General features: G+C 42.1%; 1 protein-coding gene across 2 annotated transcripts; it reads right to left on the bottom strand.

Moving 5' to 3' along the window:
* Positions 1-10,233: 10,233 nt before the first annotated feature.
* On the bottom strand, positions 10,234-16,256 carry plaat4 (phospholipase A and acyltransferase 4). 2 transcript variants are annotated; one of them, XM_004913664.4, is made up of 5 exons: positions 16,157-16,256; positions 15,686-15,752; positions 13,918-14,017; positions 11,912-12,171; positions 10,234-10,743 (listed from the first exon to the last, which is right to left on the bottom strand). In XM_004913664.4, exons 2-5 carry the CDS (start codon positions 15,698-15,700, stop codon positions 10,642-10,644), a joined length of 477 nt encoding a protein of 158 aa, XP_004913721.1. In that variant the 5' UTR covers positions 15,701-15,752; positions 16,157-16,256; the 3' UTR covers positions 10,234-10,641. The 2 variants fall into 2 exon arrangements, with proteins under 2 accessions (XP_004913721.1, XP_017948882.1); XM_018093393.2 differs by lacking the exon at positions 16,157-16,256 and having other exon boundaries at positions 15,686-16,099.
* Positions 16,257-16,549: the final 293 nt, after the last annotated feature.

Here is a 16,549-nt window from a genome sequence, read left to right as displayed (position 1 = left end):
GACAACTGTTAGGCAATAAAATAGTATTAGTCAGTAGGTTTATAGTGCATGGTAGTCATTATTTCATTATTTACAATTTTAACTTTAACATCTAAAAACGCTAATTCCTGCTCGGATTGTTCCGATGTGAATTTAATGCTTCCATGCACCTGATTTAGCTCTTGTACCATTAATGCAAACTGTTCTGCTGTTCCATTCCAAAACAAGAAAATGTCATCCACATAGCGCCAATAATAGAGAATGCGCTCATTCCAATTTTTATTACTTAAAATGAATTTATTCTCAAACATATGCATGAACGCATTCGCATATATAGGCGCCATGTTCACCCCCATTGTACAGCCCATCAGCTGTACATAGTACTGTTCATAATATACAAAATAATTTTTAGTTAATATTAATTCCAACACATCACATGCAAAATGAATTTCATGCGTTTTAAGATTTAACTTAGATAATATCGAATGCATTCATAGTTACATAGTTACATAGGGTTGAAAAAAGACCAGTGTCCATCAAGTTCAACCCATCCAAGTAAACCCAGCACACTTAACCCACACCTACCAATCTATACACTCACATACATAAACTATATATACAACCACTAGTACTAACTGTAGATATTAGTATCACAATAGCCTTGGATATTCTGATTGATCAAGAACTCATCCAGGCCCCTCTTAAAGGCATTAACAGAATCTGCCATTACCACATCACTAGGAAGGGCATTCCATAACCTCACTGCCCTCACCGTGAAAAACCACCTACGCTGCTTCAAATGGAAGCTCCGTTTGCTTTGTAGGTATACACAACAGTATATCCCCCTTGTAAGCAAGGAGAGGCATCGCAAAGCAAAACCTTTATGGCTGAATAAAAGTGTTATTGTCGAGGTTGGTAAGAAAAAACGTGCTTTTAGGGCATTCAAGTTAGCTGGGACAGCAGAAACTTTCATCAGGTACAAGGAAGCAAATAAAGCATGCAAAAAAGCTATCAAGCAAGCTAAAATAGAAATGGAAAGGGATATTGCTGCTAGGAGTAAAAAGAATCCTAAATTATTTTTTAATTATGTGAATAGTAAAAAAGTGAAGCAAGAAGGGGTGGGAACTTTATTATCACGGGGGGGTAAGTTGGTTGATGAGAACGGGGAAAAAGCTGAAATTTTGAACTCTTATTTTTCATCTGTCTATACATCTGAGGAGCCAGATAATGAAGGCTTCCCTTGTAATATGCCCAGTTCTAGTAATTTAGCTACTGGCGCATGGGTCACTCGGGAGGAAATTCAAAAGAGACTTGAACATGTAAAGGTAAACAAAGGTCCAGGGCCGGATGGGATTCATCCCAGGGTATTAAATGAGCTGAGCGCTGTGATTGCCAAACCTCTTCACTTAATTTTTCAGGATTCATTGAGGTCTGGCATGGTGCCAAGAGACTGGCGGATTGCTAATGTGGTGCCGTTATTTAAAAAGGGATCCCGTTCTCAGCCTGAAAACTATAGGCCTGTTAGTCTGACATCAGTAGTAGGAAAACTTTTGGAAGGGGTAATAAGGGATAGGGTACTTGAATACATTGCAGTTCACAATACTATTAGTTTGTGCCAGCATGGTTTTATGCGTAACAGATCTTGCCAGACTAATTTAGTCGCCTTTTATGAGGAGGTGAGTAGGAACCTCGATGCTGGAATGGCAGTTGATGTCATCTACTTGGACTTTGCTAAAGCGTTTGATACAGTACCTCACAGAAGGTTAATGATCAAATTAAGGAATATTGGCCTAGAACATAATATTTGTAATTGGATAGAGAACTGGCTGAAGGATAGAGTACAAAGAGTGGTTGTAAATGGAACATTTTCTAATTGGACCAGTGTGGTTAGTGGAGTACCGCAGGGGTCAGTCCTTGGGCCTTTGCTTTTTAACTTGTTTATTAATGACCTGGAGGTGGGCATAGACAGTACTGTTTCTATTTTTGCTGATGACACTAAATTGTGCAAAACTATAAGTTCCATGCAGGATGCTGCTGCTTTGCAGAGCGATTTGACAAAATTAGATAACTGGGCAGCAAACTGGAAAATGAGGTTCAATGTTGATAAGTGCAAAGTTATGCATTTTGGTAGAAATAATATAAACGCAAACTATCTACTGAATGGTAGTGTGTTGGGGGTTTCCTTAATGGAGAAGGATCTAGGGGTTTTTGTTGATAACAAGTTGTCTAATTCCAGGCAGTGTCATTCTGTGGCTACTAAAGCAAATAAAGTGCTGTCTTGTATAAAAAAGGGCATTGACTCAAGGGATGAGAACATAATTTTGCCCCTTTATAGGTCCCTGGTAAGGCCTCACCTTGAGTATGCAGTGCAGTTTTGGGCTCGAGGTTGGGGTTGTTTTCTCTGGAAAAGAGGCGCTTGCGAGGGGACATGATTACTCTGTACAAGTACATTAGAGGGGATTATAGGCAGTTGGGGGATGTTCTTTTTTCCCATAAAAACAATCAGCGCACCAGAGGTCACCCCTTTAGATTAGAGGAAAGGAGCTTCCATTTGAAGCAGCGTAGGGGGTTTTCACGGTGAGGGCAGTGAGGTTATGGAATGCCCTTCCTAGTGATGTGGTAATGGCAGATTCTGTTAATGCCTTTAAGAGGGGCCTGGATGAGTTCTTGATCAATCAGAATATCCAAGGCTATTGTGATACTAATATCTACAGTTAGTATTAGTGGTTGTATTTATAGTTTATGTATGTGAGTGTATAGATTGGTAGGTGTGGGTTGGGTGTGCTGGGTTTACTTGGATGGGTTGAACTTGATGGACACTGGTCTTTTTTCAACCCTATGTAACTATGTAACTATGTTTTAAAGATGTTCCATTTTCCTTCTGTGTCTAACCCCATGAAAAGCCTTTCCCAGCTGACACATTGTAGAGATGCCCTTATACTGGCAAAGTCTGCACGTCTAAAATTGAGCGTATTAGTTACTCCCTTATAGCGCTGTCTCTGCAGCATTATCTCAAAGGAGACCATGTTGTGATCACTGTTCCCCAAATGCTCACCCACACAAATGTTAGAGATGAGTTCATTATTATTAGAAATCACCAGGTCCAAAATAGCGTCATTCCTAGTGGGTTCTTGAACTGCCTGAAATAAAAAGTTGTCATTTAGCATATTTACAAGCCTACTAGCTTTTTCTGACTTAGCCACCCCATTACTCCAGTCAATGTCCGGATAATTAAAGTCCCCCATAACAACAACTTGACCTAGTTTTGAAGCCTCCTCCATTTGCAACAATAGCTGGGCCTCATCCCCCTCATCTATACGGGGTGGTTTATAGCATACACCAATGATCATTTTCTTTGTGACCTTCAGCCCTACAGAAATTTCTACCCAAAGAGATTCGACGTTTTCATTGGTAATGTCTTTATTACATGGCTTTAAATCTGACTTTACGTAAAGACAAACCCCTCCACCCTTTTTAATCTCTCTGTCCCTCCTAAAAAGTGTATAACCATTTAAATTCGCAGCCCAGTCGCATTTATCATCCCACCAGGTCTCAGTGATACCTATTAAATCATAATTTTCAATACATGCAATAGCTTGCAGCTCCCCTAATTTACCCGACAAGCTACGCGCATTAGCCAGCATGCAGCAGAGATTACTACTTCTCCCTCTGATGTTTACATTAGCTAAGGGAGAATTAGAGCTAAGGCAATTATGAGACTGCTTTCCTTGTAACGGAAGCTCCTTATCTGATAAACTATATGCCCCCCTCACTCCTCCCCACAACCCTTTGCTAGTCCCCCTACCCCGTCTACACTAATTTTCCCATGGAATTCTAGCTCACCCACCCCCCCTTGTCTAGTTTAAACACTCCTCCAACCTCTTAACCATTCTCTCCCCTAGCACAGCAGACCCCCTTCCATTGAGGTGCAATCCGTCAGGGCTGTATAGATTGTACCCCAAGGAAAAGTCAGCCCAGTGCTCTAGGAACCCAAACCCTTCCTTCCTACACCAAGACTTTAGCCACGCATTTAGCTCCCTAAGCTCCCGCTGTCTCCCTAAACTTGCACGTGGCACCGGCAAAATTTCCGAAAAAATGACATTGGAGGACCTTTGCCTAATCTTAGAGCCTAGATCCCTGAACTCACTCTTTAAAGTCCCCCACCTACCATTCATTTTGTCGTTAGTACCGATATGTACCAAGACAGCCGGGTCATGCCCAGCCCCTCCCAATAATGTGTCAACCCGATCAACCACATGCCGAACCCTGGCACCAGGAAGACAGCAAACTGTCCGGTTGAAGCGATCCGCTTGACAGATTACCCTGTCCACTTTCCTAATGATCGAATCCCCTATAACCACCATCTGTTTAGGCCTAGCTCTGCTCTCCTCCCCACCACTACTAGTGAAACTGGTCTCCCGGCTGTTAGAGAGATCAGCCTCACCTAGAACCGCCAATCCAGAGTTCACACTCCCATCTTCTTCACACAATCTGGCAAATCTGTTGGGATGCGCAAACCCTGGAGCAGCCTCCCTTTTCCTTTTACCCACACTAGATTTTCTAACCGTCACCCAGCTTACTGCCCTATCATCCTTTTGCTGCTCCCCTCCCCCCCTACTATCTGACCCCACTAGTTCTTGTTCAGTTAACAAGAGACCCCTCTCAAGATTGTTGATTGAACGCAGTGTTGCAACGTGTTCCTCTAGGACTCTAACGCGAGCCTCTAAAGTGGCAATTCGCTCACATCCACAACAGAGGTATGCACTTTGGAACTGTTGTTCCACAACTGCATACATGTGGCAGGCTGTGCACTGTGTCAGACCTTCAATGTTGCTACAACTCATTCTCCCAGTTACAAGAACAGTTAAACAAAAAAAAAGGTGTAAGGACTTGTAGTAAATACCTTGTTTTACCTTGTTTATAAACTCCCTGAGTTTATAACTCCACTTACAGAGCCCCCACTAACTCCTGAGTTTATAACTCCACTTACAGAGCCCCCACTAACTCCTGAGTTTATAACTCCACTTACAGAGCCCCCACTTAAAGAGCAATCACTTACAGAGCACCTACCACCAGAGCAAGCTCCACTAGAGTGCCTGTGGTTCTATTTATGCAGTCTGTAAAGGTGAACTGATCAAACCCCACCCTCCTCAAGCTGAGGGTAATTACAAGGGAATGTAACCTGCTGTAAGCCTATGGATCCCACAAACTTTGTAAATTAGCTCCAAAAACAACAATTACTTATGAAAAAAATAAATAAAACCCAACAGTTAAAAAAAAAACACAATGGTTTTGATAAAGTTAGTAAAGAATACTTATCCCTGCCTTCAGCATGTGGAATGGTGGAATACAGGTCACAAACGTCAAGGGAACATATCAAAACTTTCGTTTCTGGTGATTTTTAGTGATGAGCGAATCTGTTCCGTTTCGCTTCGCCGAAAAATTCGCGAATCTTTCAAAAGATCCGAGAAACGGTGAAAAATTTGCGAAAGGGCGAAAATGGCGTGCAACGAAAAAATTGTTGCCCGCGGCTATTATTTTGTTGCGCGGCTATTGTTTCGTCGCCCACGGCTATTATTTTGTCGCGCGGCTATTATTTTGTCGCCTGTGGCTATTATTTTGTCGCCCGCGGCTATTATTTTGTCGCACGGCTAGTGTTTCGTCGCCCACGGCTATTATTTTGTCGCGCGGCTATTGTTCCGTCGCGCAACTGTTATTTCGTCGCCCGCAGCTATTATTTTGTCGCGCGGCTATTGTTTTGTCGCTTGCGACAATTTTTGGACGTGCGGCGAATTTTTCCGCGGCGAAATTTTTCACCCGTTTCGCGGAACAATCCACGAATAGCGAAACGCGGAAATTCGCTGCGAATCCATGCCTGGCGAAACTTTTCGCCCATCACTAGTGATTTTACCTTAGTGACAGACACGTATGAAGTAATTTAAAGACTGACTGACATATAACATCTAAATAAATTGCTAATGGTTGAAATATAGATCTGCACCCTGAGACTATCGGTCTCCCTGGTGGATTCTGCAAAGTTTTGTGAATCTTAGGCAAAAAATATATGTATGGTATTTGTGGCCAATCAACCGTCAGAACTGTAAATTCTTGACTAATAAACCCATCACGTAATGCTCCTTCTAAAAAGTAGTCTACTTCCTTTTTAAACAATTCTGTGGGGTTAAAAGTAAGTTTTTTGTACCGAGTTGTATTGTTCAGCTGCCGGTGGGCTTCGTTTATATAAGCTTCACGATCCAAAATTACTGCAGCACCACCTTAGTCTGCTGTTTGCATTATAACATCCTTGTATGATTTTACATCCATCAATGCTTTCCGTTCCTTTTTAGACATGTTACCATTATGAACCTTTTTAGTTGAATTATTCATTAGTTTTGTTAAATCCTGTTTAACCATAAATTCAAACATCTCAATGCATTTGGGGGTATAGTTAGGGACAAAAGAGGATTTTAAACCTAATTTTCTTTTTATCACCTCGACATCCTTATTGGATTGTATTTCAATTCGTCCCGAACCACCTTTCGCCCCAAATGCATTGAAATGTACACGTAACTTGAGAGCCCTAATGAACTTAAACAAATCAACTTTGACATTAAATAAATTATCCACATTAGAAGGTATATATCGCAATCCTTTACGCAAAATGTCTTTCTCAGTCTCTGTTAAAGTTCTATGTGACAGGTTAACTATAGATTTTACCTTTTTCCCCTCTGGGTCTTCCGACGCTTTCGTTTGGGGTAGGTGTGCTGGATAAAAAACATCCATCCCGCCCTTGTGGAAGCTTTAAATGGTATCAGTAATGAGATTAAATGGCCCCCTGCATGGTTCACACCTCATATTCAGCCTGTAATCCCCCTGTATTGTTTAAATATGTAATCTCCTGTACTGTTCACACCTTTTAATCCCTACATTGTTCACCCCCTGCATTGTTCACACCTCAGGCTCAGGCTCTAATCATGCACATTGTTCCCCTGTTCACACCTCAGACAGAATGTAGGAGCAGTGCAAGCATTGTGTCAGGGTATGCTGTCTGTGTGTGCCATACACACAGGCAGCATAGGGCAGAGAGAGTAAGGCACACATAGGCAGGTTAGGGCAGGCAAAGTATGTGCCATACTCTGCCTGCCCTACCCTGCCTGTGTGTGCCATACTCTACCTGCCCTATGCTGGCTGTGTGTCCGATACTCTGCCTGCCCTATGTTGCCTGTGTGTGCCATACTCTGCCTGCCCTACCCTGCCTGTGTGTGCCATACTCTACCTGCCCTATGCTGCCTGTGTGTGCCATACTCTGCCTGCCCTATGCTGCCTGTGTGTGCCATACTCTGCCTGCCCTATGCTGCCTGTGTGTGCCATACTCTACCTGCCCTATGCTGCCTGTGTGTGCCATACTCTACCTGCCCTATGCTGCCTGTGTGTGCCATACTCTACCTGCCTTATGCTGCCTGTGTGTGCCACACTCTGCCTGCCCTATGCTGCCTGTGTGTGCCATACTCTACCTGCCCTATGCTGCCTGTGTGTGCCATACTCTGCCTGCCCTATGCTGCCTGTGTGTGCCAAACTCTGCCTGCCCTATGCTGCCTGTGTGTGCCATACTCTGCCTGCCCTATGCTGCCTGTGTGTGCCATACTCTGCCTGCCCTATGCTGCCTGTGTGTGCCATACTCTGCCTGCCCTATGCTGCCTGTGTGTGCCATACTCTGCCTGCCCTATGCTGCCTGTGTGTGCCATACTCTGCCTGCCCTACCCTGCCTGTGTGTGCCATACTCTACCTGCCCTATGCTGCTTGTGTGTGCCATATTCTGCCTGACCTATTCTGCCTGTGTGTGCCATACTCTGCCTGCCCTATGCTGCCTGTGGGAGGTGAACCTGGCAGGGGTTTGTTCTGGGAGTTTGTTAGATTTTAAAATAGTCATTATATGGGCCCTAAGATGTGTAGTTATGTGCTGGGGTTGCTGTGCTATCCACAGGGGAAAAGGAGGTTAAGTCTTAATATCACATAATATAATTCTTTCACATATGAATGAAGGGTGATATCCCTACAGTGAGCACCAACCATTTTGGGTTTTGCTGCGCTACCACCATTAATGTGAGTATAGTCTTAAAAGCTCTTGTGATAATATGGGTGTGGTTTTAAGTGGGTGTGGTTGAAAAGGGGGAGTGGTCAAACTGGCTTTCATTATCGGCCCTCTACCGCGTTGGCCAGAATAATTCTGGCCCTCGGTACCACAGAAGTTGGACAGCGCTGACTGTGCAGATCTAGTGTGTTTTAGTAAGTTTGGTGCAGAGCAGCCAAGACTCAGATGTTTCATTGCTGGACATTAACCAAAATGTCAGCTGCATTACTGCCGGAGTGTTTGGAATCATAACCCAAGCATGGGCTATAATTCCCTTATAGTGGGAACTCAGACCAACCTTTTGGCCTATGATGTGCATAACAACTTTTTTATTCAATAAGGAGGTAAGCTCTGGCTATGGCTATGCTCAAATCTAAATGCAGTATTAGAAGCAATTTCCTATAAAAAAAAAACAGCTATTAAGGTAATAGTATCATGGATATGCTAAGATTGCTATTAACTGCAGCGAAGAACATGAAGTGACTACTAATAATTGTAGTAATTCAGACTTCATGACAGTTAAGCTGGTCATACACGCACTGATATAATAGTATGAAATGTACCAGTAATTTCGTTCAAAATTTCTTCCGATTTGTTATTTTTAGGACTTCATTCTAAAATTCAGTCTTGGGCTGATGCCACACGTAGCGTTTTTACGCCGCATATTTTCTCAGCCTAAAAAAGTCGCACAAGCCACACAGCCCCTGACTATGGCGTTTTTCAGCCTACTACTGGTGACATAGCAAATCCCGTTTCCATGGTGCTAATAGTGTGAAAAAGTAAAAAACGCTGCGTATTTCCGCTAGGTCTGGCAGCTGCCTTTGTGTATACATAGGAATAGCTTGCTGTGCAAATACTGGCGTATTTCGGCAAACGCTTGAAAAATCTGTGGTAAGGCGTTTTCTAGCGTATTTACGCATTGTGTGGTTTGCTTCGAGTCTTTTCAAGTTATTTCTATGGATGATGATATCGTGTGTTTTTCAGCCGCCGAGAGAATTAGAAAATACGCAGCATAAAAACGCCACGTGTGGCATCAGCCTTAACGTTATTTCTAGATTGTTGCATTTAAACGTATGATCAATATCTAAACATTCCATAGAAGGAGACTAAAATCTGAATGTGTACGGCCAGCTTTATGCATAAATAAGACAATAGATAACTGGGCCACTCCATTTTATTGATTGTTTATTGAGTACTGTTACGATAAAGGTAAAACTGATACTCTATAAAGTGCTAGTAATGGTACAAATGATCTAGTCCTGCAGAATTGAATATAAAGCCTGTTATGCTAAAGCAGGAGGTAAGTGAGGTAGTGTTACCTTTGGTGCTGCTGGGCACATAAGTTTGGTCCTTTTACCTCAAAGCAGAAACTCACCAATTTGAATGTGGGCACCAAATGGCCAAATAACAAGATTACCAATATTTTGAAAGCACACATTTTTTCTCATGTATGTAGGAAATCATAGGGGCAGATTTATCAAGATGTGAGTTTAAAGCTTAATACATAAGAACTTACCCACATTCTATTCATTCCTATGGGATTTTTAGAATTGTATTTATCAATAGGTCAAAGTTAGCACTTTGACTTTACCATTTGGTAAATACGCTTTTAAAAATCCCATAGGAATGAATAGAATGTGGGTGAGTTCTTATGCATTAAAGGACAATGAAAGGTTAATATAAATTAAAAGTAAGTCTAAAGGCATTCTTTTTAAGTACTTACTGCATATCTAAATTCCCAGATCCCTGCTTGCATCTCTGAGATATGGTGCTGGCAGCCTACAGCAGTGTGAAGCCTACAGTGACATCACTGAAATCTCTCTCCCCTTCCTGTAGGTGCCAGCGGCAGCCTTCCTATTCTCTGAGCATGTGTGTAACTTGATCCTGTCTGCTGTTCTGAGCTACACATGCCCACCAGCCAATCAGAAGCAGATCTGCCAGGGGGGGGGGGGAATGAAACACATGTGCAGTATGAAGCAAGGAGGGAAAGGAAGGAAGAATACCTTATTAGAGATGGCTGCCTGTTCTAGAAAATGTGAATTAAGTGTGACTGAGTAAATATTTGATTAGGTGAGCCAAAAGTGTGGCGTTTTTACTAAACAATAGGAGGACTATTGGGCAGTATGCTTTTTACATTTTGACTTGCATTCTCCTTTAAACTCTAAACTCACCTTTTGATAAATCTGCCCCATAGTGTTGTAAGTCATTGGCTATTCAGTCTGTCTGGGACTTTAACGGCTGATCAGTAAATTGGCCAAGGACTAAGTATTTTTCTGCCAGTGTAGCTGTCCTTACGGTTAGCCAAATCTAAGCCACACTTGCTTCTGCCAATGAAACACTTAAAGCACTCAGCAAGGCTCTGATTGGTTAGGAGATAAGTCTAATAGTCATAAAAACACGCTATTTGTGCAAAGTCACACAGCAAAGGAAGCATTTTGTAGCACCGCACCGCAAGATCTTCTGGTCTGGATTTGTGCTATTTCAGAACCACATAATACTCTGCTGGTCTGTGTATTGCTGAAAGTGCAATGTCACTGGTTTTGTCGCTTGTTCCTCATAAAGGCAAACGCAAAGGCAATTGTTGCAGCTAAAATCCCGCCTCCAGCTGCAGCGTACATTGAAGCATTAGCCACCTGCAAAAGACAGAACGTTACTGGCGCTGACACCAACATATCCAACAATTACACTTCTCTGCCAGTCAAAACAAATGGCTGTTTCATCTAGGGCAGGGATCCCCAACCTTTTTTTACCTGTGAGCAACATTCAAATGCAAAAAGAGTTGGGGAGCAACACAAGCATGAAAATGGTACCTGGAGGTGCCATATAAGGGCTATGATTGGCTATTTGGAAACCCCTTTACAGGTAGATATATTGAAAAATATGCAGCCTTTTCATGCTGTATGTAATATTATGGTTTGGCCCTCTTACTGTCCTAAGCCTGCAATGCATTGTGGGTTATGTAGCTCCTGCATGCTGTCTGTAACTTGTGGAGAAATTGCTACAATTTGTAACATCAGTGTTTAAGTCCCTCCTCCCTTGCCAGGATTTAAAATGATGCAAAAAGAGAAGGACTGTTTTTCTGGATTTCAGTATAATAAAGTGGTATTTATTTATACTTTTTTAAAGGAATAGATTACAGTGATAGTTATATTAGGGATGTCTTTGTTCTTTAACAAATTTTGGTTTGGAAGCCAGAGTTACCCTTAAAATATACAAACTACAAAACGAGTAACTGAGTAATAGCTTCTTTTTTGTCCCTGTGTAACCTTAGACTACTCGACCCAATCTGTTTGGGGGTCTAAGAGGCTTGTTAAGCTGTCCTGTCTCAGAATTCAAAAATGAATTCCTCTACACCCTATTTATTATGTTAGCATGGCCTTAACTAAAACACAGGATTTTGACTTTATATATATATATATATTTCAGAGTCATGATGACATGATTCCTTAGCCTGACTCCATGCTCTAACTAGTAGGAAACGATTTCCCATCCACCTTGTGGAGTGGTAGAGTCTTTCAACCCCTAGAAGTTGAAGCATTTTTGCTTTTCAATGCAAAGTACCTCTAGAAAGGCACTTTCAAGTCTTTTCAAAGGGATTTCAAGTCCCAGAATCCATCACTTCAACAAGTAACAAGGTCAGAGATGGATTGAATGACTCAGACACCAGTCTAAAGAGGGGTGAGGACATGGTGCCTGCAGCTTAGATGAAGCCTATAATATAAGCTTTAATATCACAATGTAACCTTGAATCCTTTATCCATACTCCACCCTGCAACCTTAATTTCGAGTTCCCCATCCTACCTGATCAGAGAAGCAGTTCCCATATCTTAGTGCAGTGACAAAGTGTTCACAGTTGGCGCTGGTGACACTGTATGACAGGGTTTGCCCCACCTGTTCCAATGCTGCTTGTACCACTTTTTCTGGTGGGTATGGTTGCACCTTCAGGTCATACTTATTGTTTACCCTATAAGCACAGCCATCAGAAACATTTTCTAGAAGGTCCTTTCTCACTACAGCTGTGCCCCCTAGAGCTGAAGATAAACTTGACCAGCCTTCCTGATCTGAAAAGAGAAAAAACTCTGTTAGACTGTTAAACAATCATTTCTTTTTATGTGTTTGGGATTTGGATTAATCAACAGGAATGGGGAACTAAGGAGAACTAAGCCCTAAAAATTAAATGGCTAGAAATACCATATTTTATATACTAAACCTACTGCACTATCCAAAAGGTTCAGCATCTCTATAGTAGTAATAACCCAGGCCTTCAGAGTTGTCACAGGAGCTCCCCATTTTGGATTTTGTTAGGAGTGTCAGTAACACTCACATGCGTGAGTGGGCTCTGAGCAGCTATTGGAAAGCTAAGCTTAGTGGTCATCACAAATCATCAAGCAGAAAATGAGGCTGGCCAGTCATATAAACCGATGCTACAGGGCTGATTATTACATTCAGTTGTTAATTGCACTATATTCTGAGCTGCCATGTAATTTGAATTTGAATGAATTACTAATCAGCCTTATGCTGTTACAGTTATATTCTCTATAGGTAGTCCCTAAGCTCAGTAAGTGACAGCAGCACAGAGCATGTGCAGGGAATCAGCAGAAAAGATGATGGGGGGCTATTGGGGCATATTTGGAGGCTCAGATCTTCCCTGCTAAAGGGCTGTGGGTGCCTTGGGCTGGAACAGATGGCCAAAACATAATGTACACCATTTCTGCCCTACTTCTTTAGTTAAGTTTTAGGTGTGTCTACTATCTGCCCTATTCACGTTTTTCATTTTGAATGGGACAAGAACACGCCTTCCTTTATTGAACTGTCCAAGTAATTTTTTCCAATGTGTGTAAAGCTAAGCTGCAGGTAAGAATAGCAGCCAATAAACAACCAGAAAGAAAAAAAAATAAATAAAAGTATAAAAAGTAAAGGAATACTGTCATGGCAAAACATGTTTTTTTAAAGCACAAAACAGCTATGCGACGGGCTCTGATAAACTTCAGTCACACTTTACTGCTGTGCTGAAAGTTAGAATGATATAACCCCCTCCCTTTCCCCACCCCCAGCAGCAGCTGACAGCAGTTCTAATGTGTAGCGCTGGCTCCCTCTAAAAGCTCAGACAATGCACTGAGATGGCTTCCTACACACCAATATTACAGCTAAAAAATACATTTGTTGATTCAAGAATAAAATTTTAAATGTAATTTAGAACTAAAAGTACCCCTTAAAAATCATTACATAATCCCTTTTAATGCAATTCAGCACTTATGTTCGCAAATAAGCCCTATATTGTTGTTTCCATTCTATAATTGTATAATTTATTTTTGGCATCTTTTAGATGATGGTAGGGGGTAAACTCACTGTAACTGAAACTGTGCATTCCATCAGGGAATATAGTTTTATCAACATTCATGGAAATAGTACAAAGTATAGAGTTATACATGCTTTTCTGTGACTGGCTGCAAGGCCGTTTGAACTTCACTCTCAAAGGAAACACATGATTGGCTAAAGAATCAGACCCAGTGGATTTTCATTTAGTTACATCAATTGTGAACATGACTGAGGTTTTGGATTCAGTTTGGCTGAACACAAAGGAATACAGCAAGAAGTACTTGGATTAGGCCTAATGCCAAACTGAATAATGGATTACATGTATCCCTGCTGCTTGCCAAAAAAGAAAGTATTTTATATGCTTTATATGTATGTTGCACTTCACTACACATATAGAGTCCACCATTGTCCCATCAGATGCAAAAGGCTTTCACCAGAGCAGACCATACTCTACTTTGTATAAATTTCAGATTTGTGGAAATTCCTACCTGTTAAATGTACAACATACCCATCTCCAACATATATACCCCAATGCTGATAGAAAGGGCGGATGAATTCAATCAGGTCTCCTGGCTTTGGTGGTGGACCCTGATGAAAAGGATGAGATTGAAATAGATAAAACAATTCAACAGAGATGTCCAAAATATGTTACATTTTGAGATTCTGTTAGAAAAGTATATATTTTGCAATTAGCATTAATGCAACTGTGCAGCAGGAGCCAATTGCAAGCAAGTATACATACCACCTTATTGTGACATTATGACAGGCTTGCACTTTTGAACAGAGGCATTCTGAATAGGGTCTCCACCCAGCCAGTATTTCACCAGCCTAGCCAGTAAATACCAGCCAAGGCCAGGGTTGGTATAACTAAGCCTCTTGCCCCTTCCCGCCGATGATCCTCCTCTGAAAAAACCCTGACTGCCTCTAAATCTCATTCCCAGCTGGTGCCTCTACCCCGCAATACTCACTAAGCTGTAGCGCCATCGACCCACCCTTTCGTAGACATACCTGGCCAGTATGAGAAGATAAAAAAGATGGCACTCCTAATTCTGACAGAATTCCTAAACTTTGTGCGGGTGACAATTCATCCTCTTCTAGGGTTTGCCTATTACAGCAATGTGTGTAACCGCTTTTAAATGCATATTGAAGACTGGCCACCAATATTCCTAACACTTAAAGGAACAGTAACACCAAAAAATAAAAGTAATGAAAATATAATGTACTTTTGCTCTATGCTGCTTCAGTAATACTATTATAGTTTAGGTAAACAAGCTGCTGTGTAGCCCAGGGGGCAGTCATTTAGTCTGAAAAAAGAGAAAAGCCACAGGCAGATAGATAGAATCCCACTGTGTTCTACAGAGCTTTTCTGTTAACTACTAAATAACCTGTGCCTGACTAAAGGCCCCCATACACGGGCCGATAGAAGCTGCCGATATCGGTCCCTTGGACCGATTCAGCAGCTAATCGGCCCGTGTATGGGCAGAAACGAGCGGCCTGGCCGACCGATATCTGGCCTGAAATTGGACAGATATCGATAGGCCAGTTCAGAAAATCCAGTCGGATCGGGGACCGCATCGGCTCGTTGATGCGGTCCCCGAACCGACTGCCCCATGGCAACTTGCTACCCGATATCGCCCACCCGTAGGTGGGGATATCGGGTAAATATCTGCTCACTTGGTGATCTTATAGTGTATGGGGACCTTAACTTGCTGCCCCCCCTGGCTACACAGCCTGATTTCTAAGGTTTACATAAAGATCATAGTTATGTAGTATGTATTACTTTTAGCTTTCTGGCCGGGACAATGCTTTAGTTTAGAATGCTTGGGGGCAACATATCAGAGTTTCCATATAAAGGCCCGCTTGTCAGTTACTGAATCATGGGGCTTGTTTCTGGCTGCTAGTGAGATAATTTACTGTTCTTACTGTTCTTTGCCGGGTTTTGCACATATTTGGTTGCCTGTATTTGTGTATGCACGAGTAACTTACTATGTCCCAGATGCAACCAGAAAATAAAAGGTTAACAGGCCAATCCAGGTCTGGATTGGGAATTAAAATAGGCGCAGGCATTTCAAGTACACAGAGGCCCAAACAGCCGCCCACCAGCCCAATAAATAGTGACTATGGCATCTTACAGCAGCCCCTCTGGCATTTGCCAGAATCCACAGATTGCCAGTCCAGGCCTGGAGTGTTTTCCCTGTATTATTCATATAATGATATAGAGTGGGTATCTGAGTATATGCACTGCTCACAACTCACCGATACCAACGGCATATCTTCTGCTGTCTGTCTCCGCTTCAGGCCTTTTTGTATCCTTCACAGTCTCCTGAGTGATATAACGATATATGACACTTGGATTACAGCATGCAGTGTGACAGGCCAAATAGCAGCAAGTGAGTCAGACAGATATGGAAACAGGAATAATGACACACACAGTTAGCAGAGTGAAGTATTTGAATGTCTGTATAAATGGTATGTCTGTGTTTGTGTGAGTGACAAACTGGAAAGAGACAGAAGTAAAAAAGGTGGATCAGTGGGGTCGGGGAATATCAGACAGGCAGGGAAATTGACAGCCATCCCAGTCTCATTCTGCTTCCAAACTTCTTCGCAACATAAGGATCATGTGTTAGAGATTACCCGATGGTAAGCCAAAGGTCAGGGTCTGGGTACATGGTGGGAGGTTATAAATAGAGAGGGATATTCACCAGGGCAGGAAAAACAGATACCAACCTCAGAGGCAGAGAGGAACGGCAATGGGTGGGTAGGTAACGTGACTGGTCACACTGTGCTGAGCCTGGCAGAAATGCAAGCAAAAGAGGCAGAGCCTGGTACCATGTAAACAAACAACCCTATATTTATCTCTCAATGCCCACAGCCAGCTATCCTAAACTTAGCAGCCGAAAACTGTAAAAACTACTGCACTATAGTGATAAAAAAATGGTTATATATATATATTATAAAAAAAAAAACATTGCTGCAAAGGGCAATAGAATTAATTCTCTATATGTCTCTGTTTTAATCACACTGTATACAGACCCTGGCTATCCAGCTGCAGCTATTGAATATCTCCTTACAGCTGGCAGGAGATGCTGGGAGCTGTAGTACAACATATATATAATGTTA

Source organism: Xenopus tropicalis, chromosome 4, assembly GCF_000004195.4.
Source record: "Xenopus tropicalis strain Nigerian chromosome 4, UCB_Xtro_10.0, whole genome shotgun sequence".
NCBI classification, from domain to species: Eukaryota; Metazoa; Chordata; class Amphibia; order Anura; family Pipidae; genus Xenopus; species Xenopus tropicalis.
Note: the sequence above shows the minus strand (reverse complement) of the source record. Positions and strands in the feature narration are given on the sequence as shown.